Here is a 27,470-nt window from a genome sequence, read left to right as displayed (position 1 = left end):
GACAAGGCAGAACCCACGTGTACCTTCAAAATTCGGTGTTTTAAAAATTCTTGAAGGAAACAGTGCATGCAGCCTCGGAAGCCCCACGTGTAGAGCGTACGGAGAATACTATTTCTCCGGCAGGTGTCGTAGGCTTTCTGCAAATAAAAAAACATGGCCACAGTCTGGTATTTCTACAGAAAACTATTCATGACGTGGGTGGACAAGATGGTCAACTGCAGAACAGCACGCTCGAAATCCACACCATGCAGTGGTTAGTAAATTACGAGACTCAAGCCACCATACCAGCTGGGCATGAATCATATGTTCCATCACCTTGTAAAAACAGCTGGTGAGAGAACTCTGGCACCAGTCCTTTCTGGGCTTAGGTGTGGGTATGACAGTGGCTTCATGCCAGCATCTGGGAAATGTGCCCTCTGCCCAGATGCGGTTGTACGTGCAAAGGAGAAAGTGCTTGCCTGCAAGATAAAGCTGCTGCAACATCTGAATGTGAACTCTGTCTGGCCCTGGGGCGGAGAACTAGGATGAAGTGAAAGCATGATTGAGCTCCCTCATTGGTGGCATTGTAGCACTCACTACTCTGGGAAGAGAAGGGTATTGACCAAATCTCCTCCACTCATTTCCGATGGAAGAAAGCAGGGTAACAGTGAGAGGAGCCCAAAATATCCGCAAAATGGCAGCCCACGGTGTTAGAGATAGCAATAGTGTCCACTATGATGTTGTCTGCTACTGTCAGTCCGGAAATTGGGGAATGGACCTAGGTCACAGAGAGCTGTCGGAAGCTGACCCACACGACAGAAGAGGGAGAGTGGAACTGTTAAAAGAACTAGTAAATGAAATCCAGCTAGCTTTTTTGCCATCCTGAAGAATGTGATAACACTGTGCATGCAACCGTTTGTAATGAACACAGTTTGCCATTGTATAATGATGGTTAAAATTGCAGAGATAATGTCTCCACGTATGAATGGCGTTGCAGCACACCTCAGTCCACCAAGGAAGGGGGACGTGGAATGCTAAAAAAGAAGTGCGAGGGATGGAACATTCGCAGTAGTAAGGATAACATTTGTAAGCTATTCCATCTGTCATCGCAGCTGGAGAAATGTTGTTCGTCAATGGGCGCCAGGCAGGAGTAAAGCCTCCAGTCAACCTCAGAAAAGTGCTATTTTGGTGTGCAAGTTGACTGAGGAGGTCAGCCAAGAGGGCATGTATCGGACAGGTTCTGGGTGAGCCCCATGCCCAATAAACTGGAGGAAGTCTACCCTGGTGCCATCGAATGACGGAGGGATGTAAACGGTACAAAGGGAAAACATCAAGTGAGGAAGGAAAACGAGGACTGCAACAGCTTGGAGCTGGGTAGTCAGGGAGATGGGTTGACTATGATAATCATCCCGGATGAGCAGCATGACTGCCCCATGAGATGGAATGCCGTCCTTGGGAGAGGGTCAAAGTGGGCCGGGAAGAGCTGCGAGAGCTCAAAGCGGTCATGAGGACACAACTTTGTTTTCTGGAGGCAGAGTACAAGGGGACGCTGCAATTCCAAGAGCAACAGTAAGTCCTCTTTGTTGGATCGAAGGCCATGAACGTTCCATTTGAGGAGAGTCTGACGAGGAAAAAATTAAGGGATGTCACCTTGGTGGCTGCCGAGTGGCAGCCTTCGAAGACTCACTGCTCCACGAGGTGAACTGAGGTATTGGCATTCTCCTTCTGTCAGTTTGTGGAGTTCAGGGCAGAAAAATGGTTGTTGGTGCATACCAGCGACACACAGGTCAGCCAGGCAAGGGCATCACTTGGCAACACAGTTGAAGAGGATCTCAGAGTTTGTGAAGGAGAAGACCGCTTCCCTCTGTTTGATTTCCTGGAGCCTTTCTGGTTGGCAGAGGAAGACTCAGATGTTTCTTGATTGGGCGGATGTAGGAAGTCTTCGAGGGAGTACTCCTTTCTGGCCTGCTGGTTGTATAGCAGGTGACTTCTCCCAGTGAGGTGCAAGTTTGGTGGCTTGTTGCACAGCTGGAGAAGACGGGGACGCAACCATGGCACTTGGTGATTTCACAGCCGCAGTGCTAAATTTGAGGTCGCATGTCTGTATGGTCATGTTCTTTTTGGAGTGAGATGTAACAAGAACAGTACTGTAGGTGCCAGATGGTAGAACGCAGGGTTTCCGACAGGCAAACAACTTGCAAGCGACTGGCTAAGGCACTTTCTCCTTCACCCGGATCTCCTGGACAGCCCGCTCATTGAGAAATCTACATCTACATCTACATCCATACTCTGCAAGCCACCTGACGGTGTGTGGCGGAGGGTCCTTGAGTATCTCTATCTGTTCTCCCTTCTATTCCAGTCTCGTATTGTTCGTGGAAAGAGATTGTCGGTATGCCTCTGTGTGGGCTCTAATCTCTCTGATTTGATCCTTACGGTCTCTTTGCGAGATATACGTAGGAGGGAGCAATATACTGCTTGACTCCTTGATGAAGGTATGTTCTCGAAACTTCAACAAAAGCCCGTACCGAGCTACTGAGCGTCTCTCTTGCAGAGTCTTCCACTGGAGTTTATCTATCACCTCCGTAACGCTTTCGCAATTACTAAATGATCCTGTAACGAAGCGCGCTGCTTTCCATTGGATCTTCTCTATCTAGGACAATCTAGGGAGGAGGTGGCATGGTCATCATTGCAGTTGATACAGTGGGGACAAGGAGGCAGACAATTGACCTTGTGAGCATCCCTGCCACAGGTTACACATTTGGCTGGGTGTCGACAGGACTCTTGAATGTGGTTGTAACAATAGCACCAGCAGCAGCATACTGAGTTCGAAACGTATGGTTGTACTGTGACAACTTCATAGCCTGCTTTGATCTTTGACGCAGGCACCATTCTATCGAAAGTTAGAAAAAGAGTGTGTGTGGGCACTTTTTTCATCAGCTGATGGACTGGAAAGACACTCTAATCAGAGATGTAAGTTTGGATTTCTGTCTCAGTCACACCATTGAGCAGCCTAGTGTAAATAACACCACAGGAAGAATTCAGCATTCGATGGGCCTCGGTACGAACAGGACAGTGGAGGAGCTAAGCTACAAGCAGTTGTTGTGCTTGAGAATCTCTAGTCTCTAAAAGCGAAGTGTCATTTCGTAAATGAGAGCAGGCTTTCACAGGGCCAGCAATTGCATCAACACCTTTCTGAATAATAAATGGATTTACTATGGCGAAGGACTGACCACCTTCAGTAAGTGAAACCACAAGGAACCATGGTGCAGCTGGGGGGGGGGTCTTTGAATCGTTAGCCTCATTCCATTTACATTTGGTAGACGCTGACGCTGAAAAAGATAGTGGCTCATTGTGAGAAAATCCCCTATGACTGCCATTGTCTCTGATGGCATGCTCCTTCCAACTGGGGGTTCCCCTCAGAAGTGGCCACACCCGCCTTAGGTGTTTGTTCACACCTCAGGTGACACCTCCCGAACACCTGACAGTGGGAATAATTGGCAATTTAGGAAGGTAGCAGCTCACGCAGTCACCCTCCCTGGGCCTGGCACTTACCAGGGGGTACGTGCGAACCATACCTGTCAACCCAGGGCTCGGAATTACATGTTAGCCCGTCACCTGTTGTGTGTGAGACACGTGGGCTGGCCCTCAGGAGAGCATAGGGAGGAAGAAGAAAAAGAGGAACCGCAACGCAGAAGTGGAGGAAGGATAGGAGAAGGGGAAAAAAGGGGAAAGAAAAGCAGTGGAGAGACTGTTCTGATATCAGCTACTGAATACACAGAACACATTTCCTACAACATCCCATACATGTTCCCCAAGGGAGGGGAAAAGGAATAGCAAGAGGATAGACGTGCAGCATTGAAGGGAAAAGATGCTGCAAAGGCTCTGGCCCCCTGGTAGCCAAGCACGAATCTGCCAATGAGCGGCGAGCCCTCTGGGGGGAGTATTGTCGGTGTTGGTTTGCTGTTGAGTCTGATGACAACAAGCCTATCATTGAACTGGCCATTCAACAGCCATTCAATGGCGAGGTTATCATTACTCAATGCACATTAAAAGAAAAAAATGCAGAAAAAATTATGAAAATGTATTGCGCAGTGAGGAGGAAATCTATAAAATGACACTCATGTACTCACTCCCGCCTCACTTTCGTTGACCACACAATCAGTCCATTTCACACACTTTAAGACAATGGAGAAAGGGTGGCAGGTGCTATACCTGGGATTAAAACAGAAATAAAACAATAGAGGAGCTAAAAGAGAGGTGCAGAGAACTGCGACTGGCTGACCACTTACAATGAACATGGGTGAGACAGTCACCATGTTAACACGTTAAAAACATCTCCCTAAAATTTTCGGAAACATGTTGGACAAATCACACAACGTTGAAACACACTATCACTTAACTGTTCGCAGTAACACACACACTCTCTCTATCTCTCTCTCTCTCTCTCTCTCTCTCTCTTTCTCCCCCCCCCCCCTCCCCCCACCTTCTGCTTTACCTTGCTATTCATAACAAATCCAACTCCAGTAATACCATTTTCTGCTGCTGTTGATATTACCCTATATTTGTCTGACCAGAAATCTTTGTCTTCTTTTCATTTTCGTGCATTGACACCACTACATCTAGATTAAGCCACTGCAGTTCCTTTGTCGGATTTTCTAGTTTCTCTACCACATACAAACTCCTGACATTCCATGCCCGGACGTGTAGAAACTTATCCTTTCATTGGCTACACAATCTTTTTCTCATGGTTACCTCCCCCATGGCAGTCCTTCCTGGAGATCCAAATGGGGGACTATTCTGGAATCTTTTGCCAACGGACAGATCATCATGACACTTTTTCAATTATAGACCAAATTTGCTGTGGATAAATGTTGTGTGTCTTTAATGCAGTAGTTTCCATTGCCTCCTGCATCCTCATTCCACTGATCATTGCTGACCCTTCCACCTTTATAGGCAGTTTCCCACTCCAAGGACAAGAGAGTGCCCTGAACCTCTGTCTGCTCTGCCGCCCTCTTTAACGATGCTTTTGGCAGAATGAGGGTGACTTCTTACGCCAGAAATCTTCGGCTGCCACTGACAATGATTTTTATTCAAAATTTAAGCAGTGGCAAGGTTCAAACCTGGGACCCAAAGGATGCTATGATTACTCATCAAAGATACTACCCTCTAGACCATAAGTAACAGACACAAAATATGGAACTAGTTCCAGACAAAGACCCCAACAACAGAGAGGGCATCACCAAGACAGGTGTGCAGCCAGCATACATAAACACAGAGGTGGCTATGGAAATTGCCGACAACAACATGATGTTGGTTCCCAAACTATCTTAACATGGCTGAGAGGGTGCTGCCAATCTTCATGTGGTCTCTAAAGGTGCAACGTCTGGGCAACACGTGGCATGTGGCACTGACACACATGGCAAGGAGTACTTTAGGTGAAGCTATTGGGTACAGTATGTAGCAAGAAACAATGATGTATGCCACATGTTGCGACATGCAGCCAGGCGCATAGGCCACTATGCAACATAGGTACAATGTTTTGAACAGTGTTACCAGTATCCAAGTGGTGGTGGAAAGGAGTGACAGAAAATTTGTGACATGGAGTGGAATATACAGAAAACAACCTTATTTACTGAGGACTACCATACTTCACTATAGTTGTGGAACAACAAAATTGCTTCATATAAAGACAGGATGTGAAAGGTGATAAATTAAAACTACTTGGTAACAGGTATGGATGTTCAGTAGCTGAAATAAAAAAGAAAATCGAGAACATTATCAGGGACATAAAAGGCATACTAAGTCAAGGAGTGGCTCATCTCCTAAAATACAGAAATGTTTTGCTTATAATCTACTGAAATTTTCATTAGATGTTGACATTTCATGGCAAACTTTTTCAACAGATGAAAACTATAAAGAATGTTAATTAACATTTCTAACTAATTATTTTTAATGGTATAATTTAACTAGTGATGGAACAGGAGCTATATCCCCTTTGAGATTACAAATACAAAATTTGAAAAATTCCTTGCAATTTTCACTACTTTTAACAAATAGATCTTTGCTCCATCACATAGCACTCTTTCATTTTCTTGTTTTACTGTCATTTGCAGGGATAAAATAAGCAGCAGCTGCCTCTGCTTCTGACGACATTGGCAAACAGATGTTGAATAACTTGAAATGCTTTTGTCTCATGCTACAAGCAACGGCAACAAGTAGCAAATGACAGCTGCCACCAGATTCTTGGTTGACATTCGACTTGCAATGAAAGTATGAAAATGGATGCCAATAGCTAGCAACAAAATAATAAGTGTAGCATGCCACATGTTGCTTTTTGTTGCATCAGTGGAATCATACCATAGGACACGACTGCAGCACCATTCGAGCTGGCCAGTTCCACTCGTTCAGGACTGTATATGAGGTCTGACATCAACTGCAGCCAATTAGTGTTTGAATCTCACTGTGCGTCATCTGCATAAAGTTTTGTATACTGTTGTTGACATCAGTGTGACTTGGAATCTGCTTATAGATTAACCTCCAGACTAATGACTTATTGCTTTGTGTCACACTCTGGACTCCATTACCTAACGGACTCTGTCTTATGGACAAACTGTCAAGCTTATGATTGAACGATGTCCATGTATTCTGTTCCAGATCATCAGCAGACTCTGTATGGAACTGTGATGCGTACAGTGGTGAGCATGTAGTAAGTTCTTGTTGAAATAAAGTATTTTGTTTGAGTTCCCGTCAGACGGGGTGATTTCGGATGGCTTTGTTGTTTTTTGATTGTAACTTTCGTATATATTGTTAGATTAAATTGATTGCTATGGAAGTGGTAGGGTACATGTGTAACGAATAAAACATCCCAGAACCAGAAAGTGTATGTGTAGGTATATTTATCTGAGGCAGTTAAATAAAGTGTCTGAAGTCACCCCATGCATTGGGGTGATTTCGGGCACATGTGGTTTTTAAATCTCTGTCCAATGTTACAGCATATAGAAAGTGAATTCGGACAGTTACTGCCTTTTTTTTTTTTTTTTTTTTTTTTTTTTTTTTTTTTTTTTTTAATTCTACATGGAGTCTTGCTATTTGGGGAGCAAAATAACTGATGATGGTTGAAATAGGGAGGATATAAAATGTAGACTGGCAATGGCAAGGAAAGCGTTTCTGAAGAAGAGAAATTTGTTAACATCGAGTATAGATTTAGGTGTCAGGAAGTCGTTTCTGGAGTGTAGCCATGTATGGAAGTGAAACATGGATGATAAATAGTTTTGACAAGAACAGAATAGAAGCTTTCGAAATGTTGTGCTACAGAAGAATGCTGAACATTAGATGGGTAGATCACATAACTAATGAGGAGGTATTGAATAGGATTGGGGAGGAGAGAAATTTGTGGCACAACTTGACTAGAAGGGATCAGTTGGTAGGACATGTTCTGAGGCATCAAGGGATCACCAATTTAGTACTGGAGGGCAGTGCGGAGGGTAAAAATCATAGAGGGAGACCAAGAGATGAATACACTAAGCAGATTTATAAGGATGTAGGTTGCAATAGGTACTGGGAGATGAAGAAGCTTGCACAGGATAGAGTAGCATGGAGAGCTGCATCAAACCAGTCTCAGGACTGAAGACCACAACAACAAGAACAACAACAACAACAACATGCTTTTTATTTGATTATGGTGACATTTTACACATTTTAAGGTAGCCCTTTGTTATGAATAAGTGATACGGAATGATGGTTTCATCACAGTTGGATCATGTTGCTAGGTGGCAGATTTTCCAGCTTTGCCTTGATATTGGAGAAAATCATCTTAACAGTCTCTTTGTTCACTTAATATTTTCGCTTAAGCGAACGGAAAGATCTTCTGACTTTCGTTTGAGGAATAAATGCACCCATTCTTCTCATGGCAAATTATTACAAAATTTCTTCTCTTTTTGGCCAGATTTGTCAAGGTAGCCTTTAACTAAATATCTAATATCCAATTTAGTGAAGGGAAATTCCCAATGTGCAGCCCTCAAGATACCTTGCTTCAACATTTCTTCTTCTTCTTTATTTAGCACTGGCTGTCCTTCCATTTCTTTCGGATGTGCTTCCTGCACTTTATTTTGTAGGGTTGATTTAGGTATACCATACAAATCGCACTCTTTTCTGTACGATAATTTACCACTCTGAATATCACGGACAGCTTTATCTAAAAGTTCCGGGTCAAAATTACACCGTACTGTAGCACCTCTTCTGCTCTTACACGTTCTTGGCATTGTCCAAAATCACCCTACACAGTACACAGTTTTACAAAAACTCTCGTAATTTTATAACCTTGCATGAGAAATTCGACAAACTTGTACAGAAATTGTCTCAATGCAGTTAGCTAATGAGCATGTCGACAATTACGGTTACAATAACTTCCCACTCGACGCAATGATAGAAAGTTTCCACTTTACAATAAAGCATGGATTTTTAACACTGAGACTGTTCGTCAATTATTCATCTAGGGTAACAATTGACGCAAAATAAAAGTTGTGGAAAGTGATAAATGCAATCTTGCACTTAAAATAAGTGGTGCACAGATGTTAAAATAAGTAACTCTTTGTTTCTATGCAGTGGCAAAGAGCTAATAAGCAATACTGTCCGAATTCGCCCCAATGTCCGAAATCACCCCGTTTGACGGTACATTATTTAAGTTACAAACAATGGAAAATCCAGGATGGAATGTAGTCTGGCTTCAGCTGGCAGACTGCTGTCCTGTGTGTGTGTGTGTGTGTGTGTGTGTGTGTGTGTGTGTGTCTATTTTTGACAAAGGCCTTGTTGGCTGAAAGCTTATTGCGTGACAGTCTTCTTGTTGTGCCTATCTGCAACTCAGCATCTCCACTAAAAGGTGTTATTTAAGTTACTTTAGACACACACACACACACACACACACACACACGAAATATGTAACCTGTTCAATTAACTGTGCCTTTAGGACACATTACATTGCCTGATTATTTACTTCACAGCCTGTCTGTTCTCCAAACTAACAGAATTAAGGCGCATCTGAACTACATGTTGAACATTAGTGTAATGATCCTTTATCCTAAAAAAGCCACATGTTTGTAGCCTAGAGCAATTGGACCCTCCTCCTAATCAGGGGGTTACATAGTTCACTTATACAGGTAACTAGCTTGACCTTTCCCTTCCTGTGTATATGCAGTCCATGGTTGTGTGTTCATCAGGGTTCATTTTACTTATGTCTAGCAAATGTGCACATTTGAACTTATCACACAGCATTTTTAGCTTAAATTTTAGTACTGAATTTCTTTATTTACACACAATGTAACATGCTCTTTCATTAATGAGTATCTAGCTCATGACATATTCACTGCACAGATGTTACGTCATTTTTGGGTCAAATTGAAAGACGTATCCACTTGCATAAATTACAGTTTTATTACTTAGTTGATTCTTTTACTGGTCTCGTTGTATTCTTCTCAAGGATATTATGGTCTCAAGTTCTTCTCTTTGAAGAAATATGTATTTTTCCAAGATTGTAAATCTTCAATTCAACTGGTTGACAACAACTATCATCTGTTTGCTACCTTGAGCTACAAACTGCAACTGTACACAAAACATGTCTACTCCCTAGAATAACTAAATACCCAATTGTTTCCTAAAGCATCTAAAACATAATTACTTCTCACAACTCTTCCAGTTGTGAGAGAGAAAGATAAACAATTACAGGGTTTGGTCTTAGGACCTTTACTGTTCTCGATATACATTAAAGACTTACCATTCCACATTGATGAAGATGCAAAGTTAGTTCTTTTTGCTGATGATAAAAGTATAGTAATAACATCCAAAAACCAAGAACTAAGTGATGTAATTGTAAATGACGTTTTTCACAAAATTATTAAGTGGTTCGCAGCAAACGGACTCTCTTTAAATTTTGATAAAACACAGTATATACAGTTCCGTACAGTAAATGGCACAACTCCAGTAATAAATATAGACTTTGAACAAAAGTCTGTAGGTAAGGTAGAATTTTCAAAATTTTTAGGTGTGTCCATTGATGAGAGGTTAAACTGGAAGCAACACATTGATGGTCTGCTGAACGTCTGAGTTCAGCTACGTATGCTATTAGGGTTATTGCAAATTTTAGTGATAAGAATCTCAGTAAATTAGCTTACTATGCCTACTTTCATTCACTGCTTTCGTATGGCATCATATTCTGGGGTAATTCATTGTTGAGTAGAAAAGTATTCATTGCTCAAAAACGCGTAATCAGAATAATTGCTGGTGCCCACCCACGGTCATCCTGCAGACATCTATTTAAGGATCTAGGGATCCTCACAGTAACCTCACAGTATATATATTCACTTATGAAATTTGTTGTTAATAATCCAACCCAGTTCAAAAGTAATAGCAGTGTGCATAGCTATAACACCAGGAGAAAGGATGATCTTCACTATCCAGGGTTAAATCTGACTTTGGCACAAAAAGGGGTAAATTATGCTGCCACAAAAGTCTTTGGTCACCTACCAAACAGCATCAAAAGCCTGACAGATAGCCAACCAACATTTAAAAATAAATTAAAAGAATTTCTAGATGACAACTCCTTCTACTCATTGGCTGAATTTTTAGATATAAATTAAGGGAGGGGGAAAAAACCAACTTAAACATTAGTGTCATGCAATATTTTGTGTAATGTAATATCTTGTACAGACATCTTTTACTAACCTGACACGTTCCACATCATTACGAAGTGTCGTATTCATGATCTATGGAACAAGTATTAATCTAATCTAATCTAACAATTACATTTGTATGACAAAGAATTTAAATTACTTATATTGCAGCCAAAGACATTATTTAGATTAACTGATAAATATTCAACAAAACTTAGCAGAATATGGATCTATGTACTTTTGCATTAAAACTTCTAAATTATCCTAATCAAATAAAATGTAAATAGCAAGGCACGAAATATGCACATTCTACCAGAAATGTCCTGCAACAAATACGGAATTTTAGTATACATAGTTTTGTGTGAGCTTTTCACCTTACAAATGTAAATATCATTACTAATCAGTATCAGAGAGTTTATAAAGTGTGTTAGGCTTGATTACATCACAACAGCCATTGTGGTGAAACATGTCACACCAACACATTTGTGATAATGACATTCATATCAACTAGTTTTGGCAATAAACTTCTAAAACATTGAAGAGCTCTCTTGCTATCAATATTATGTACATAACGGCCACCGCCTATAATCACAATACAATTGGCTTCTTTCAGGTGAAATGTTTTTGTTTTAAAATTCTACATCACTGAATTTAATCTGGCACTAGGCTTACCTTTCACAAAGATGCAATGTTTTGTACATATATTGACCTGAATGTGTGTGGAAAAGCTTTTTCTTGATTGAATTTCAGCACAAAGTAGGAGTGCTGTTTTGCACTGTAAAGTTCTTTTTTGAATCTGTATTAGAAGTTTTGTCACTGTTTTTTGTCTTGCCTAACTGATAGTATTATCAGAATCACATCCTAGTGCCACACCCCATTTTCTGTGAGGAATGACAACACTAGCTAGGGATAGTTGATGTTTACAATCAAGTGATTTATATTTCTTTTCAAGCTCTTGAAGAAGTTCTGGATATTTTGAATTGACTATCACACACATTATTTTTTCATTTTCATGAGGGAAGGATCTTCTTATTTTGTTTTTTGTGGTGCCTTTCTATGCACTGACAGCATGTCAATTTATGTTCACTTTTTATAATTTTCTGATTTACTCTGACACTTCTGTCATGGTACTAGCAATTTCAGTCGACACATAGGATACCTCCTTTCACCTGTGTGTGCAGATTTTGTTGTTGTGGTCTTCAGTCCTGAGACTGGTTTGATGCAGCTCTCCATGCTACTCTATCCTGTGCAAGCTTCTTCATCTCCCAGTACTTACTGCAACCTACATCCATCTGAATCTGCTTAGTGTACTGATCTCTTGGTCTCCCTCTACGATTTTTACCCTCCACGCTGCCCTCCAATACTAAATTTGTGATCCCTTGATGCCTCAAAAACATGTCCTACCAACCGATCCCTTCTTCTAGTCAAGTTGTGCCACAAACTTCTCTTCTCCCCAATCCTATTCAATACCTCCTCATTAGTTACGTGATCTACCCACCTTATCTTCAGCATTCTTCTGTAGCACCACATTTCGAAAGCTTCTATTCTCTTCTTGTCCAAACTGGTTATTGTCCATGTTTCACTTCCATACATGGCTACACTCCATACAAATACTTTCAGAAACGACTTCCTGACACTTAAATCTATACTCGATGTTAACAAATTTCTCTTCTTCAGAAACGATTTCCTTGCCATTGCCAGTCTACATTTTACATCCTCTCTACTTCGACCATCATCAGTTATTTTACTCCCTAAATAGCAAAACTCCTTTACTACTTTAAGTGTCTCATTTTCTAATCTAATCCCCTCAGCATCACCCGATTTAATTTGACTACATTCCATTATCCTTGTTTTGCTTTTGTTGATGTTCATCTTATATCCTCCTTTCAAGACACTGTCCATTCCGTTCAACTGCTCTTCCAAGTCCTTTGCTGTCTCTGACAGAATTACAATGTCATCGGCAAACCTCAAAGTTTTTACTTCTTCTCCATGAATTTTAATACCTACTCTGAATTTTTCTTTTGTTTCCTTTACAGCTTGCTCAATATACAGATTGAATAACATCGGGGAGAGGCTACAACGCTGTCTCACTCCTTTCCCAACCACTGCTTCCCTTTCATGCCCCTCGGCTCTTATAACTGCCATCCGGTTTCTGTACAAATTGTAAATAGCGTTTCACTCCCTGTATTTTACCCCTGCCACCTTCAGAATTTGAAAGAGAGTATTCCAGTTAACGTTGTCAAAAGCTTTCTCTAAGTCTACAAATGCTAGAAACGTAGGTTTGCCTTTTCTTAATCTTTCTTCTAAGATAAGTCGTAAGGTTAGTATTGCCTCATGTGTTCCAACATTTCTACGGAATCCAAACTGGTCCTCCCCGAGGTCCGCTTCTACCAGTTTTTCCATTCGTCTGTAAAGAATTCGCGTTAGTATTTGGCAGCTGTGACTTATTAAACTGATAGTTCTGTAATTTTCACATCTGTCAACACCTGCTTTCTTTGGGATTGGAATTATTATATTCTTCTTGAAGTCTGTGGGTATTTCGCCTGTGTCATACATCTTGCTCACCAGATGGTAGAGTTTTGTCATGACTGGCTCTCCCAAGGCCATCAGTAGTTCTAATGGAATATTGTCTACTCCCGGGGCCTTGTTTCGACTCAGGTCTTTCAGTGCTCGTTCAAACTCTTCACGCAGTATCTTATCTCCCATTTCATCTTCATCTACATCCTCTTCCATTTCCATAATATTGTCCTCAAGTACATCGCCCTTGTATAAACCCTCTATATACTCCAGCCACCTTTCTGCCTTCCTTTCTTTGCTTAGAACTGGGTTGCCATCTGAGCTCTTGATATTCATACAAGTGGTTCTCTTCTCTCCAAAGGCCTCTTCAATTTTCCTGTAGGCAGTATCTATCTTACCCCTAGTGAGACAAGCCTCTACATCCTTACATTTGTACTCTAGCCATCCCTGCTTAGCCATTTTGCACTTCTTGTCAATCTCATTTTTGAGACGTTTGTATTCCTTTTTGCCTGTTTCATTTACTGCATTTTTATATTTTCTCCTTTCATCAATTAAATTCAATATTTCTTCTGTTACCTAAGGATTTCTATTAGCCCTCATCTTTTTACCTACTTGATCCTCTGCTGCCTTCACTACTTCATCCCTCAGAGCTTCCCATTCTTCTTCTACTGTATTTCTTTCCCCCATTCCTGGCAATTGTTCCCTTATGCTCTCCCTGAAACTCTCTACAACCTCTGGTTCTCTCAGTTTATCCACGTCCCATCTCCTTAAATTCCCGCCTTTTTGCAGTTTCTTCAGTTTCAATCTGCAGTTCATAATCAATAGATTGTGGTCAGAATCCACATCTGCCCCTGGAAATGTCTTACAATTTAAAACCTGGTTCCTAAATCTCTGTCTTACCATTATGTAATCTATCTGATACCTTTTAGTATCTCCAGGATTCTTCCAGGTATACAACCTTCTCTCATGATTCTTGAACCAAGTGTTAGCTATCATTAAGTTATGCTCTGTGCAAAATTCTACAAGGCGGCTTCCTCTTTCATTTCTTCCCCCCAATCCATATTCACCTACTATGTTTCCTTCTCTCCCTTTTCCTACTGTCGAATTCCAGTCACCCATGACTATTAAATTTTTGTCTCCCTTCACTACCTGAATAATTTCTTTTATCTCGTCATACATTTCATCAATTTCTTCATCATCTGCAGAGCTAGTTGGCATATAAACTTGTACTACTGTAGTAGGCATGGGCTTTGTGTCTATCTTGGCCACAATAATGCGTTCACTATGCTGTTTGTAGTAGCTAACCCGCACTCCTATTTTTTTATTCATTATTAAACCTACTCCTGCATTACCCTTATTTGATTTTGTATTTATAACCCTGTAATCACCTGACCAAAAGTCTTGTTCCTCCTGCCACCGAGCTTCACTAATTCCCACTATATCTAACTTTAACCTATCCATTTCCCTTTTTAAATTTTCTAACCTACCTGCCCAATTAAGGGATCTGACATTCCATGCTCCGATCCGTAGAATGCCAGTTTTCTTTCTCCTGATAATGATGTCCTCTTGAGTAGTCCCCACCCGGAGATCCGAATGGGGGACTATTTTACCTCCGGAATATTATACCCAAGAGGATTTTACAAGCTTTTAATATGAGGGACTGACGAAGAACTAAAATAAATGTGGCTGATCCAGTCTTTCTGCACCGCACTGCAACTTCTCTCATAAAAGTTTAGAAAGGCATTTGGGTTGGAAAAAATTAATATTAAATAAAATAAATTCACATCATAACGTGCAGTCATTAGCTAAACTTGAAGGCAAAACCCTAGTTATATTTAACTCTGGCCTCTTGCTAACATGCAGTGTTCTGAACTGTATATGTGCAAGCATTACACACTAAGAAGATCCTCTAACTTGAGAAAAAGAAATGGTACATTGTTCAAGGTTACATCCTCCAGATTGGCCTACCCAGTTTTCTCATGTGACTGCAGATTTCCTAATTACAATAAATCTTGCTTATTGGTCACTTTAAAATAAGTACACCATAGAGTGCCATGTGGTAACATACAATATTGGACACTATGCCTGATTATGACTAAACCTGTAACAAAATAAGGAGGAGTTCATTATTCTGATGTAATGAAACTAAAGATGATTTCTTGCCTTGTATCATAAAAGCAAAAAAAAAAAAAAAAATTGATCAGAGTTCACATGCTCATTTCTGAGGTTTGCATTCGTGAGGTAACAAGTACTGGATGCTCCTGATATCAAAACTTTGTATAGTAATTTACAATTAAAACTTTAAATAAACTTTGTATCACAGTTACAGGAAACATTTACATTCACATAATACTTAATTTCGATTACTTACTTCATTCTTTGGTGGAAAGTGATGCAGTTCAGAAATTGTGTGATTGAGACACACAATACTTCTCTGTGATATGCTTAAGCCCATGAAGGAAGCAGACCCATCACCACCCTTGCCACAATGAAAGGCCTTAACAAGTTCTACAAGACATCTCACAAATGAGTTCAGATGATCAGACACAGAATCAGACCAGCCTCGTACACTTGTCAATTGTGTAAGACAATTCAGCATTGAATTCAGGAATGCTGTGAAAGAAACAGAAAAGTATACAGATCCAAAAAGTGTCAGAGATTTGAATGGACTGAAGAACAATAAAAACTAAAAATTAGTCTGTATGCAAGTATGTATTGTTTATCCCTGAATTCAATACATGGTTTTCTCCTGAAATTCTGTGCCCACAATTAAGGGTCATCAATAATGGAAGTCTTTGTTACAGTGAAATTTTTTCTTATAAATAGTTGTTCAACTTTGGAGATCCAACTTCTAAAATGCGTAGTTTAATGTTTAACAGATCACAGTGCGGGACAACATGGATCTACTTCATAGCCTACTTTGATCTTTGACAAGACGCTGGCGTTATTGTGACGCAAATTTCAAAATCTCTTTCTTGGGAGACTGTTATGTGTACACATTTTGCCTCATTCATCATAACAGAATGCTGGGAAAGGACTGATATATATTCAGACATAATAGTAAACCAACTAGTTTGCTTTTCAAAAGGATATAGCAGTTTACTGCATATGTAAAGAAAGGGAGAAGTAATGTTAATACAAACATGAGTTGTGAAATCATGCAGTGGATGTAGGACTCCACACACCTAAAAAGGAATCAATATATCCTGCAGTTACAGACTGTGTTTTCCAAACCCTCACTGAGCTCCATACAATGTCATGCTGAAAGTTAACAGTTTTGTACAGCTGGTACATTCCAGGCTGTTTTTCTCCAAGTTCCTAAAAACTATGGAAGACAGCCGCGTTGCAAGTATCTGTCAGCTGTTTTCCAATGATATGTACAAATGAATTCAGCTTCCATTTACGAAAAACTGGCACAGAGTGCTATGTGAACTGCCACTGCATTCACCAGGAATACTTCCATTTTGTACAATGCGAAAGATTTATTCATAACATATCATTTTACATATATAAGTGAAGTTATATGTTCATCGCAAATAAGCAACACTGCATTTTATGGTCTTCATAAAAAGACAAGGTTGTGTGCAAGGCTTGATCTTGTTACACACCTCATTTTACACTTTTCCGGTAACTTAGGCATTATGAATAATTAATTTGCAAAATGAATAAATGTTTAATTATTCAACTAGTCCTGAAAATGTCAAAAAATCTTAGCAGAATCCAGAGTTCACTCCAACGTGTACATCCAACAAAGCTAGGAACCCCAATCCAATTTTTCCTACACATACATACAGTCGATGAGATTCAGAAACCTCCAATGGAACACACGATCAGTGAGATCTAATAGAGCAACGTTGTTCTATGTGATGCTTACATGTTATCCATTGCCTGTGGCGATTACAGAGGCAAGATTCAAGTCTAATTCCCATATTAGCCACTCCAAATATAAAATAATTAAAGAAGAAATAATAGATGGGAATGAAGGCACCACTTCGTTTCTCCACAAAACTACAGCATACCAGTAACTGCATTACTGTGTACGGTACAAATACCACTGGAACTAGTGCAGTATGCATAAAACTGATAGGTGGTTCAGTCACAGTTTCATAACTTTGCCTCTCAGCAAGATTTACAACACAATAGGATTTACAACATTTGCTACCTGATAAATCACAAAATGGCCACAAGAAGCATTACATTAGCTAAGCATCCACAGTGAAATGTGGTCTACATAATCTCTCCTGACATGGGCCACACAAATTATAGACATGGTATACCACATCGGCAATCATCTTTTGAGGCTAGAACAAGCAATAAGTAATCTTTGTGCACTGGCTGATCCCTTGTGGGGTGCACATCCTGCCACAAAGCTCACCCTGCACTGATCACTGGTCTCAATCAGATTACAGTGTTACCTTTCATCGAAGTGGGATTAAGTTAGCACTCACCACATTAGATAAAATACAGTACCTCGGTACTCAAACCTGCATCAGAGTTATACGTTCTCAATGACTAACACTCCGCCTTGGAAACAGCAGAAATGACTCTCCATATCCATAGCCCTTTCCTGGCATATACATTTACAGTGAAGAGAATCCAAACTCTGGGGTGGAAATAGTTAAAAAATAGCTTAATTATAAAAGCCTATTCGAACTAGTTATCACCTGTTTACTGGCCTAAAAAGCACACTGCTGAGTAGTGATCACCGCTTAAAAAGACTGCTTCCTTACCTAGTTTATTTGATGAAAAAACACTCCAACCCCCCCCCCCCCCCTCCCCCTCGAAATTCCTGTCATGGAACAAGCAGAATGGCCAAATTAATTCTCTCAGAAGACATCAGTGTTTATGGTAGATGTAGTAACTGCTGTGCAGGTTACAGAGGACTGATACTGTGATAGGAAACTTCAAGGCAAGACGGCATGAAAATGGTAGAGCAAGCTGGAGGAGACCATACTATGTTCATGATTGTAACGACACAGATGGGTCAGGTAACAAGTACAATTAATGTGAACAGCTACATCAAAGTGCTGAAATAATTTTTTGCAGTTAGCTTTTCCCCTTAATGAAGTGCAAGGCAATTTTTGTGGCCACCAAGCTGAAATTGAGATCACCTGATGTAGGGAATGCTCAGGAGCTATAACATATCTTGAGTGCCTCACAAAGTATTCATATTTCAATTTCACTGAAAATCTTTGGGATTTTCTGGAGTAATGCACCTGCCATCAGGGACAATATTAACTCTATCGGGTAAATCACCTAGAGTGAGTGTTGTACAAATAGTTCGAAACTGCTGTTTCTTACACCCAGAATCTTGTGCAGTTCATGTTATAGGAATCTGTAGCTGTTACAAAAGCTTCAGCTGTTATAAAGGCTTCTGAAGTGTTAGATGCTGTAAGTAGGATAGTGGCTAATTTTGTGACAGTTTGTAAGATATTTGATCAAATATTCAGAATAATCATAAAATTCTTAGTAAGTGTGTACATTGGCACTACTTAGATAATTTAACTTCTGAAATAATGGAATTTACCTAGATTGTAGAAATGTTGCGTGTCACTGCAGTGGAGGCTGCGTATGATTGTACGAATAACTGCTGCCCACTTTCTTGGCTCCAAATGTTTTGCAAGCAGACTGCACTGTCTGTACAGCAACAACAGTAAATTACAAAGCTCTACCTGGGCTCCTCTACTGTCATGGTCACTAGTCATATCCAACATCAGAAGTCCAATAAGAGGCTGACGTTCCTCCCGAAAGAAATCTGACAGCCAAATGCACCATGCAGAGCCATCTGTGCCTGGACAGAAAATATCACAGACAATGTAACAACCACAGTTATTTATGAAGCACATTGTAAAGAAAAAAACATTGTTGAATTGTATACTAAACATAAAACACAAGAAAATATTGAAAAAATCATCTTTTAAGTTTAAACAGTATTCAACAGAACTACACACTAAACTGGTTCAAACAAAAGACATGAGGAACATAGAGCTCTCATCTGACATAAGCCATGGAGCTTTCTGTTAGTTCAACCGAAATTTAATCGATATTTGTACTATTTATTGTGACATAATGAGGCTTCAAAGTTACATTGTTTCTTTTTTTTTTTTGTTAGTGTTTATCCCCATCTAGTACTTGCTCCACTGAATTCAAGTTCTGGCAATTTTTTATTTAATTTAATTTTGTTGCTAGAAACTCGTGTGTGGGTGATCACATTTTAACTGCCTGTGTATTGTATTCTTTGAGCCCGACAGCGGAGACCAGCTCAGGATTTGCCTAAACCAGTGTGAGAAACTGCCTTAAAACCACACCTAGGCTGTCCAATGCACCAACCACAGTCATTAACCAGCCTTGCAGATCTGATCCGGGTGAGGCTCACCTTACTGTCTCACAAGTTAGCATGCTGTGCAGAATACTATATTAGCAGGTGTTCTAAAGTTACTTTACATAGAGAAAATAGTATATATTAAAGACTGAAGATTTTTATGCACAGAATCTATCAGGCACAGCTGCATAATAAGAAATTTGTAGCAGATATGAATGAGTTGTAGTGCAAAAAAGCCTGAAAGCAAGAATTTATACAGGGTCCAGTCACATTTATGTGACCACCTGTCACCTTTGGAGTTTAGGCTTGCAGGAAGAGTGCCAGTGAAGTTCTGGAAGATATGAACAGGGATCTGCAGCCAAGCTGACTCCAGTGCTATGGCCATCTGTGTAGGTTTCTTGGTTAAGGATCCATGGAATGAACAGCCCTATCAAGGTGGTCCCACAGATTCTCAGTTGGGTTTATAAATCCTGGGAGTTTGGTGATCAGAGGAGTACAATAAACTCATCCTGGTGTTCTTTGAACCATGCATATATACTGCAAGCTGTGTGACGCATTACATTGTCCTCCTGGCGATTCCACTCTGCCGAAGAAGAAACAAACTGCACGTAGGGGTGGACGTGGTCCCCAAGGATAGATACATACTTGTCCAGATCCATTGCACCTTCTGGAATGATAACACCCAAGGAATGCCACAAAAACATTTCCCAGACCATAACCCTCCCTCCTCCAATCTGAACCCTCACAACAATTGTTGCAGGGTCATATGTGCCAACAACCATCTGTCCAATGGAGAATGAAACATGATTCATCTGGAAAGGCCACCCATTGCCACTCAGTGGAAGTCCAGCTGAGGTATTGGCATGCAAATTGCAGCCTTCGGCACTGATGAGCAGCAGTCAGCATAGCTGCACGAACCAAGCATCTGCTGTGGAAGCCCATGAAGCCGATATGCAGCAATGTTCGCTGAGCAATATTGAGGAGATACTGTTGGTAGCTCCTTAGTTCATCTGGGTTGGTCAAAAGAAGCATGTCTGTTCACTCTATTCACCATTAGCATCTCTGCAGGCATCGTCCATTCCAGTCATCTGACACCTCAGTGCTGGTTTAGTATAGCACTATGTTGGCTTGCACAGTATACTTTAACCACAGCAGCACATGGATACTTTACAAATTTACCCATTTCTGAAATGCTTCCACCCTTGACCCTGAAGCCGATGATCATGCCGTTTTGGACATCAGATATATCAATCAATTTCTGCATTACGACAACAACTGCACTGTTATCCGTGTCCCCCGCCACAGAAACGTTATATACTACAATGAAATTTTCACTCTACAGCGGAGTGTGCGCTGATATGAAACTTCCTGGCAGATTAAAACTGTGTGCCGGACCCAGACTCGAACTCGGGACCTTTGCCTTTCACGGGCAAGTGCTGACTGAGCTACCCGAGCGCGACTCATGCCCCATCCTCACAGCTTTAATTCCACCAGTACCTCGTCTCCTACCTTCCAAACTTCACAGAAGATCTCCTGCGAACCTTGCAGAACTAGCACTCCTGGAAGAAAGGATATTACGGAGACATGGCTTAGCCACAACCTTGGGGATGTTTCTAGAATGAAATTTTCACTCTATAGTGGAGTGTGCACTGATATGAAACTTCCTGGCAGATTAAAACTGTGTGCTGGACCTAGACTCGAAGAACCAGAGGTCTCGAGTTCGAGTCTCGGTCCGGCACACAGTTTTAATCTGCCAGGAAGTTTCATATCAGCGAAAACTCCGCTGTAGAGTGAAAATTTAATTCTAAATCAGTAACAGCTTGCACTGTACGTGCTTGAGCATTGTCCTGCAAAATGATGGTCAGGTAATGCAGAAAGTGTCATCACTTCTGTCTCTAAGCTGGTCATAGGCTGTGTTCCAAAAATGAACAGCGTAGAGACAGAAGTTATGACACTTTCTGTAGGACTTGACCATCATTTTGCAGGACAATACTCAAGCACGTACAATGCAAGCTGTTACTGATTTGTTTGACTGATGGGGCTGCTAAGTGCCATACCACCTACTGCACTCCCATGACTTAATCCTTCGTGAGTTCAACTCCATTTCTAAAGTGAAGGAAACACTTCATGGCATTTGGTTCAGAACCGCTACAAATTCGTCGGGCAATAGACCGCGCCGTTAGAATTGTCAACACAACTGGCACTGCTAAGAGTTTCCTACGACTTCCACATCGCTAGCAACGGGTTGTACACAATGCTGGTGACTACTTTGAAGGTCAGTAAAACTTTGAAACACGTATTTATTTTGTATGAACTGTAAATAAATAGTTGCCACTATTAAAGTTCCAACCGTTGTATTTGTCTAATGCTTCATCAATGGTTTTGATGTCTTTTTGTACGATACCTAAAACTAACAGATGAAACATTATTGATTGAAAACCATAATAAACATACAGTTTTAAAAGACGGACAAGAGTTATTCTTATCTATATGACAGATATTACTGAAGTAGAAACTGAGGAAAAAGGGCTGCGAATATTAAAAATACGACAGTCTAATAGTTGGTTTAAGAATGAAAACATGTATTTGGGGACCTTCTTTATTTTTCAGAGAGATAAAATATAAATATTTATGAAGAAAGTATTTTTAATTGTCTAAATTTTGACATTTTATGGAGAACGGGGACTCTTAACTTATGAAAAAGAAAATTTGTTTAGGGAAGTCGAATTAATGTAACAGAATATCAACTTTCTCTGCTTTTGAAAAACCGCTGGTGAACAATCCAGGCTATGAAGGCAGTCGTCAGAAAGGCTTTAAGGAGAGGGGCGGAGCGGGGAGGAGGGCGGGGGGTTAAGATGATTCCAAATATCGGGGCCAAGATTATGTCCTCGTATTGTCAACTGTACACATGTACATTTGGTGTACTGACGTGAACATAAAGTGTCTTGATTAAAATTTTCTCCTAAAAGAGTTAGTATGCGAGAGACTGTCTTTATTGGGGATACGAGTCGAGCAATTCGGATATGAATTAGTGCAAGCATTGTAGTGTACAATGTATGTCATGGGTAGTAGAACCCCGAAGTTACGATATGTGTGCTTAATTCAACTTCCTGACATACTAAAACTGTGTTCTCATTAGGAATCAGAGCAGTAATTCTACGTACTTGGAAAATACACTTGTCAGTTGAACAATTAAATTATGCCTGATGATTCGATTCAAAATTAATCTGACAGTATCTGTCAACAGCTCCTGCAATCTCCACTCAGGCTTATGCACGTCGTGTGAAACTGCTGGGATTACGTTTTCCTGACAGTCAAAGTTTTGCATGAGTTCCAAGAGGCCACGCCGTTTCGAGGAAGGCATTCATTGACGAGAGAAAGGAAAGTCTAAAAGTGGAAATTGTAAGATCCTTCTGATTCAAAACTGAAAAAAAAAAAAAAAAAAACACACACAGATTTCAGTGCTTGCCATGATTTTCGTGTGAGACGTTGGATCTACATTTCAAATGTTATGGGGACTAGGCCACAGTTGGTCCGTATTAGAATTCCGCTCTACAATGAAGTGCACGTTTTAAGCAAGTTCTCTGACAGCCTACACCATTGCGCCGAATTACGTCTCGAACCTGGTCTCTTGGCTTGCTTGAACAATACTCTTTGTCAGCAGAGCGATCCGACGTAAGTCTCATGCAGGTCTCTTGTTAGATCAATGTTTCATTCGTGCCATACACGCATGCAGGCAATTGACAAGACACACGACTATCTGTATACGAAAATTTCATTTCTATTTCGCCTTCTTTCTAGCATTTTCTAGTCGGGTTCATCAGCTGTAGGATCGAGAACAGTTAAAAAATGTAGTATGTATTTTCTTTCTCAACAAGTGTATTAACCAGATGTATTTCTGTTGCAAGGAGGCTAGCTCTTTGTTCGAGAATGAAGCACTGCTTGTCGACAAAGGCAATTAATTTGTCACGTTTTCCTGTAGAATGACTTAAAAAGATTGATCATTTTCTTGATCAGTCATTATACTGTCATTTAAAAACTGACGCTAGTGATAAGTAATTGTGAATTTCTTTTTTTTCTTCTTTTATTTTGCCCTCTTCAATACTAAGAAGATATCTGTGAATATAATGGATGCACATAAGATCCATTTTCTCTGTAACTGTCTAATTTGTACAGAGTGCAAACGATAGTTCTTTTCTCTTAATGGTGTTGTGCAAGACAGTGACTTGCAAGAGTAAGATTTGTGAATTAGGTCCTCCTGTATCCTGTATTCTGTGTAATTCTTTACTGCCTTTATGTATCGCTGATTATATGTATATTCGTATCTATTGTTTAACGGGTTTAAAGTGTTGTTTGTATTCTCAGCACCGTTTACATGCCTTATTTTTCTTTTGTGTTATGCCATATCCCTCCAGTTGACACAGTATTACGCAAATTCCGAGCAACATAAGCGAGGAATATTCCCTCTTGCTTTGGGTTCTCCAACGATACACTGTTTTCAGTTTGATGTAGATAATTAGGTATAGCGGTTATCATTTATCTCTTAGACAGTTATTTTATTTATATTTTAATGCATATCTTTGCAGCAAAGACCACTTGTTAAGCGTATCTTAATTACATCTATGGGGACAATACATAGTGTTTTCGCACTAACCTACAAGCACTGGTAAGGTGAATAATCAGAGGTGATTAATAGATGCAGGTCTCTTGTTAGATCAATGTTTCATTCGTGCCATACACGCATGCAGGCAATTGACAAGACACACGACTATCTGTATACGAAAATTTCATTTCTATTTCGCCTTCTTTCTAGCATTTTCTAGTCGGGTTCATCAGCTGTAGGATCGAGAACAGTTAAAAAATGTAGTATGTATTTTCTTTCTCAACAAGTGTATTAACCAGATGTATTTCTGTTATTTATTTCAAATATATTGTTGTTATTTCATAGCAACGTTATGACCGAACTTCTCTTCTATTTTTGTCGAAGTGAGCTGGCGTTTAATTTCCGGGTACTGCTTTATTGCAGGAAGGCTAACCAACTTGCTTCCTTCTTTTTCTCAGGCAATGTCTCGCCCCATTTGCAATTCATCCAGTGAAAATCTCTCGCACCCCTCACCAGATTAGAACTGAAGGGGCGGCATTTTCTCATGAAAGGAGAAGGTCTATGATTGAGCACCGATTCGGCACATTATTTTAATATGGATGCAGAAAATCCAGAATTATACAACAGTGCTGTTGTCCGTCGTGTAACAGACGTTTCAGTATTGCGAGATAACTGAATAATGTAGTGGTAATATTGCAAAGCTGGTTTCGGGGATGATCGTGGTATTATTTCACTCCTATGTAATTTCGTTATTCACATCGTCCCCATATCACTGTAAAAGTGTATGGTATGCACTCATCTGACGTCATCACATCACACCTAGTGCTACTGATCCCATGACAGCCCCATCATTGGTAATTTCTGTGGCCTGCTCCCGTTACCTCGACTTGCGTCTGAGTGGAAAAAGAAACGTCACTAGTTTCATAATCCGGAATTTAGCAGAGAAAGGTTAAGCACGGTTAGTTTAGCCCTTCTGTCAGTCAACCTTCATGCTCCACTAAATGTAATTGGGTGCACTATTTCTTGTTTTATTGCATGTCAGAAGGCAACAGAGGTGACCATTCAGACTATTAGCCAACGTGTTGAAACAGTCATTCTTTGTATTACTCGTTCCCAGCCAATCATTGTAGAAACTTTCTCTGTACTGCCACTGTTTGTTTTTCTATTAGTGGACGCATTAGCAACGGCCACCGCAACCACAGTGACGCAAAACCATTACCGAGCAGTACTGTTAAATATAACGACGACTTGTGAGGCTTCTCAGAATGCAGCATCTCTCTGTTGGTGTTCTATACCTTTCGGATAAGAATCAATTTTCAGGATCCTACACTGTAAATTTTTATATTATTGATTTATTTACAGAATAAAGAAGAAAGCACTTTCCTGAATGATGTTGGTGTCACGTTACAAGGCAGTCACTAGCCTATCTGTAGTTTACTAAGAGGAAAATCAGCTCTGATGCAGTCCGCCTGCAACAGTTTATCAAACTGTGAGAAGTCTAAGTCATGTTCGCCAAATAAATGAATTCATCAACCCGCACTTGCCCTTCATCACACTGTATAATGAAGTTAATACCACTGTTGACAGTAGAAGCTGTCACGAAGCTTAGATAATGTTGTATTATGTAAAATAAATGTTACTGCAGACAAGGAAAAAAAAGCGGTCAACCAATGTGGTTGCGATCTTTGACAATACACGTTTGATTGTCATTGCAGGCTGTATGTTTCTCTGGTTTTTTTCGCAAAATATAATGTCCTCTTTTAAGGAATGTGAAAATAAAAAGCCGACCAAAAATGTTACGCAGTTATTGTCGAAATCTGTCTCTCTTTCTGTCTCTCTAATACTTTTCTTGGCAGTCACGTGAGACGTTATCACACTGTAAATATTAACTAATATTTGAGTGCCCATGTATATAGAAGGAAAGAATTCCCTTAGGAAAATTGCCACAGATCACACCAAACGGCACAGACAATGTGTACATGCATCTACTCGCGGGATTATTGTAGTTAACATAACAATACTAGGTCTACAACTTTGCTTCCGCCGTTTTTTCTCGAAGTTCGGGGTTTCATTGTGAAAAACTTACAAAAAATTATGATTCATAGTATTGCCCATCGCTGGCCACTACATTCTCCCATCTTTCGGAAAGCATACGAATCCCGTGGCAGAAGAACTGGGCGTCTTTTGTGAGGATACAAAAATGGAATCAATTTTGCACTTGTTCATATGATCGGAAGTGCTGGTCATCCCGACTGTATGCCACTGATCGAAAAAGGTGGTAGTCAGAGCAACGTATGGAGAATTCGGCGGGAGGGATAGGATTTCTCATTTCAACGTTTCCATGTATATTTTGACGGGTTTTGCGACATGGGGTCGAGCACTGACCTACTGCGCTGTATTGTGGCCGTTTGTGTTTCAGTGCTGGGGTCGAACGCATCAATTGCTTTCGATAATTAATGTCTTGTGACTGTCTTCGTCTGTTTCAGAAGCTACGAAAACGTACTGTATTCCACCGCCATACCGGTCTTCGACATCAAAATCACCATTCTTCCACTAATAGTTCCTTCACCATAGGTCTTACCCAGCATTTCAAGAGCCACAGTCACAGATTTCTTCATGTTAAAGTAGAAAATTAAAACTTCCCGCAAATGGCGAGAAATGGGTACGTAAGTTGACGTGTTAATCGAGAATAACCTTATGATGCAATCACAAATCGACTAATATTTTTATGGCATTATGTTTACAGATGCCTAAGCTTATTGTGTTACACCTATGACCAACCACCCGAACGCCACTTGCCATACTGCCATCTACTGCAAAACGGCAGAAGCAAAGTTGTAGACCTAATATATGAATTTCGCTAAATGAAAATGGTGCGATTCCAATCCACACACAGGGAAGATGTGAACCGAACGCCAGCGTTGTGTTACTTGGACACGGCCCAACTAAAATGATGTGGAAAACATAAAGACGAAAGAAAATTTCACATGGTTTGTCACTACCGAGGAACATAGCTTGATGAAACTTGGACCGTGCATAGAAAGAACTGTTACAATGTAGTACTGAAGGTAATTGAAAGAAATAGGCCTAGAGACGGACAGAAATGACGCTTTTGTGTATATGGATGGAAGCGGCAACTGAAAATTTATACCAAGGCCTGCTATCGAACTCGGGTTCCCTGCTTACAAGGCTGATGCGTTAGCCACTAAGCCATCTTGAGACAGCGGTTCGCATAACTGGACAGATTACTCTGACAAGCCTCCCTCCTCAATCCACCAGTCTACTTTAAGTTCCCACTCTGAAATTGTGTCATTTCATTTGTAGAAATGACACTTTTATCCAAAGACAAAGTTACCATGACTTGTAAAAGACGCCTGGATATTAC

At 40.3% G+C, this 27,470-nt stretch overlaps 1 protein-coding gene across 1 annotated transcript in view; it reads right to left on the bottom strand.

The window, feature by feature from the left end:
* The window catches only part of LOC126473677 (rotatin), a 399,830-nt gene that overhangs the window by 174,419 nt on the left and 197,941 nt on the right, over nucleotides 1-27,470 (bottom strand). The window contains exons 18-19 of the mRNA XM_050100916.1: nucleotides 18,688-18,951; nucleotides 15,532-15,773 (exon numbers count right to left, since the gene is read on the bottom strand). Of these exons, the coding sequence (XP_049956873.1) occupies nucleotides 15,532-15,773; nucleotides 18,688-18,951 (506 nt within the window). The remainder of the gene's footprint in view (nucleotides 1-15,531; nucleotides 15,774-18,687; nucleotides 18,952-27,470) is intronic.

This window comes from Schistocerca serialis, chromosome 1 (assembly GCF_023864345.2).
Source record: "Schistocerca serialis cubense isolate TAMUIC-IGC-003099 chromosome 1, iqSchSeri2.2, whole genome shotgun sequence".
Taxonomy (NCBI): Eukaryota; Metazoa; Arthropoda; class Insecta; order Orthoptera; family Acrididae; genus Schistocerca; species Schistocerca serialis.
Note: the sequence above shows the minus strand (reverse complement) of the source record. Positions and strands in the feature narration are given on the sequence as shown.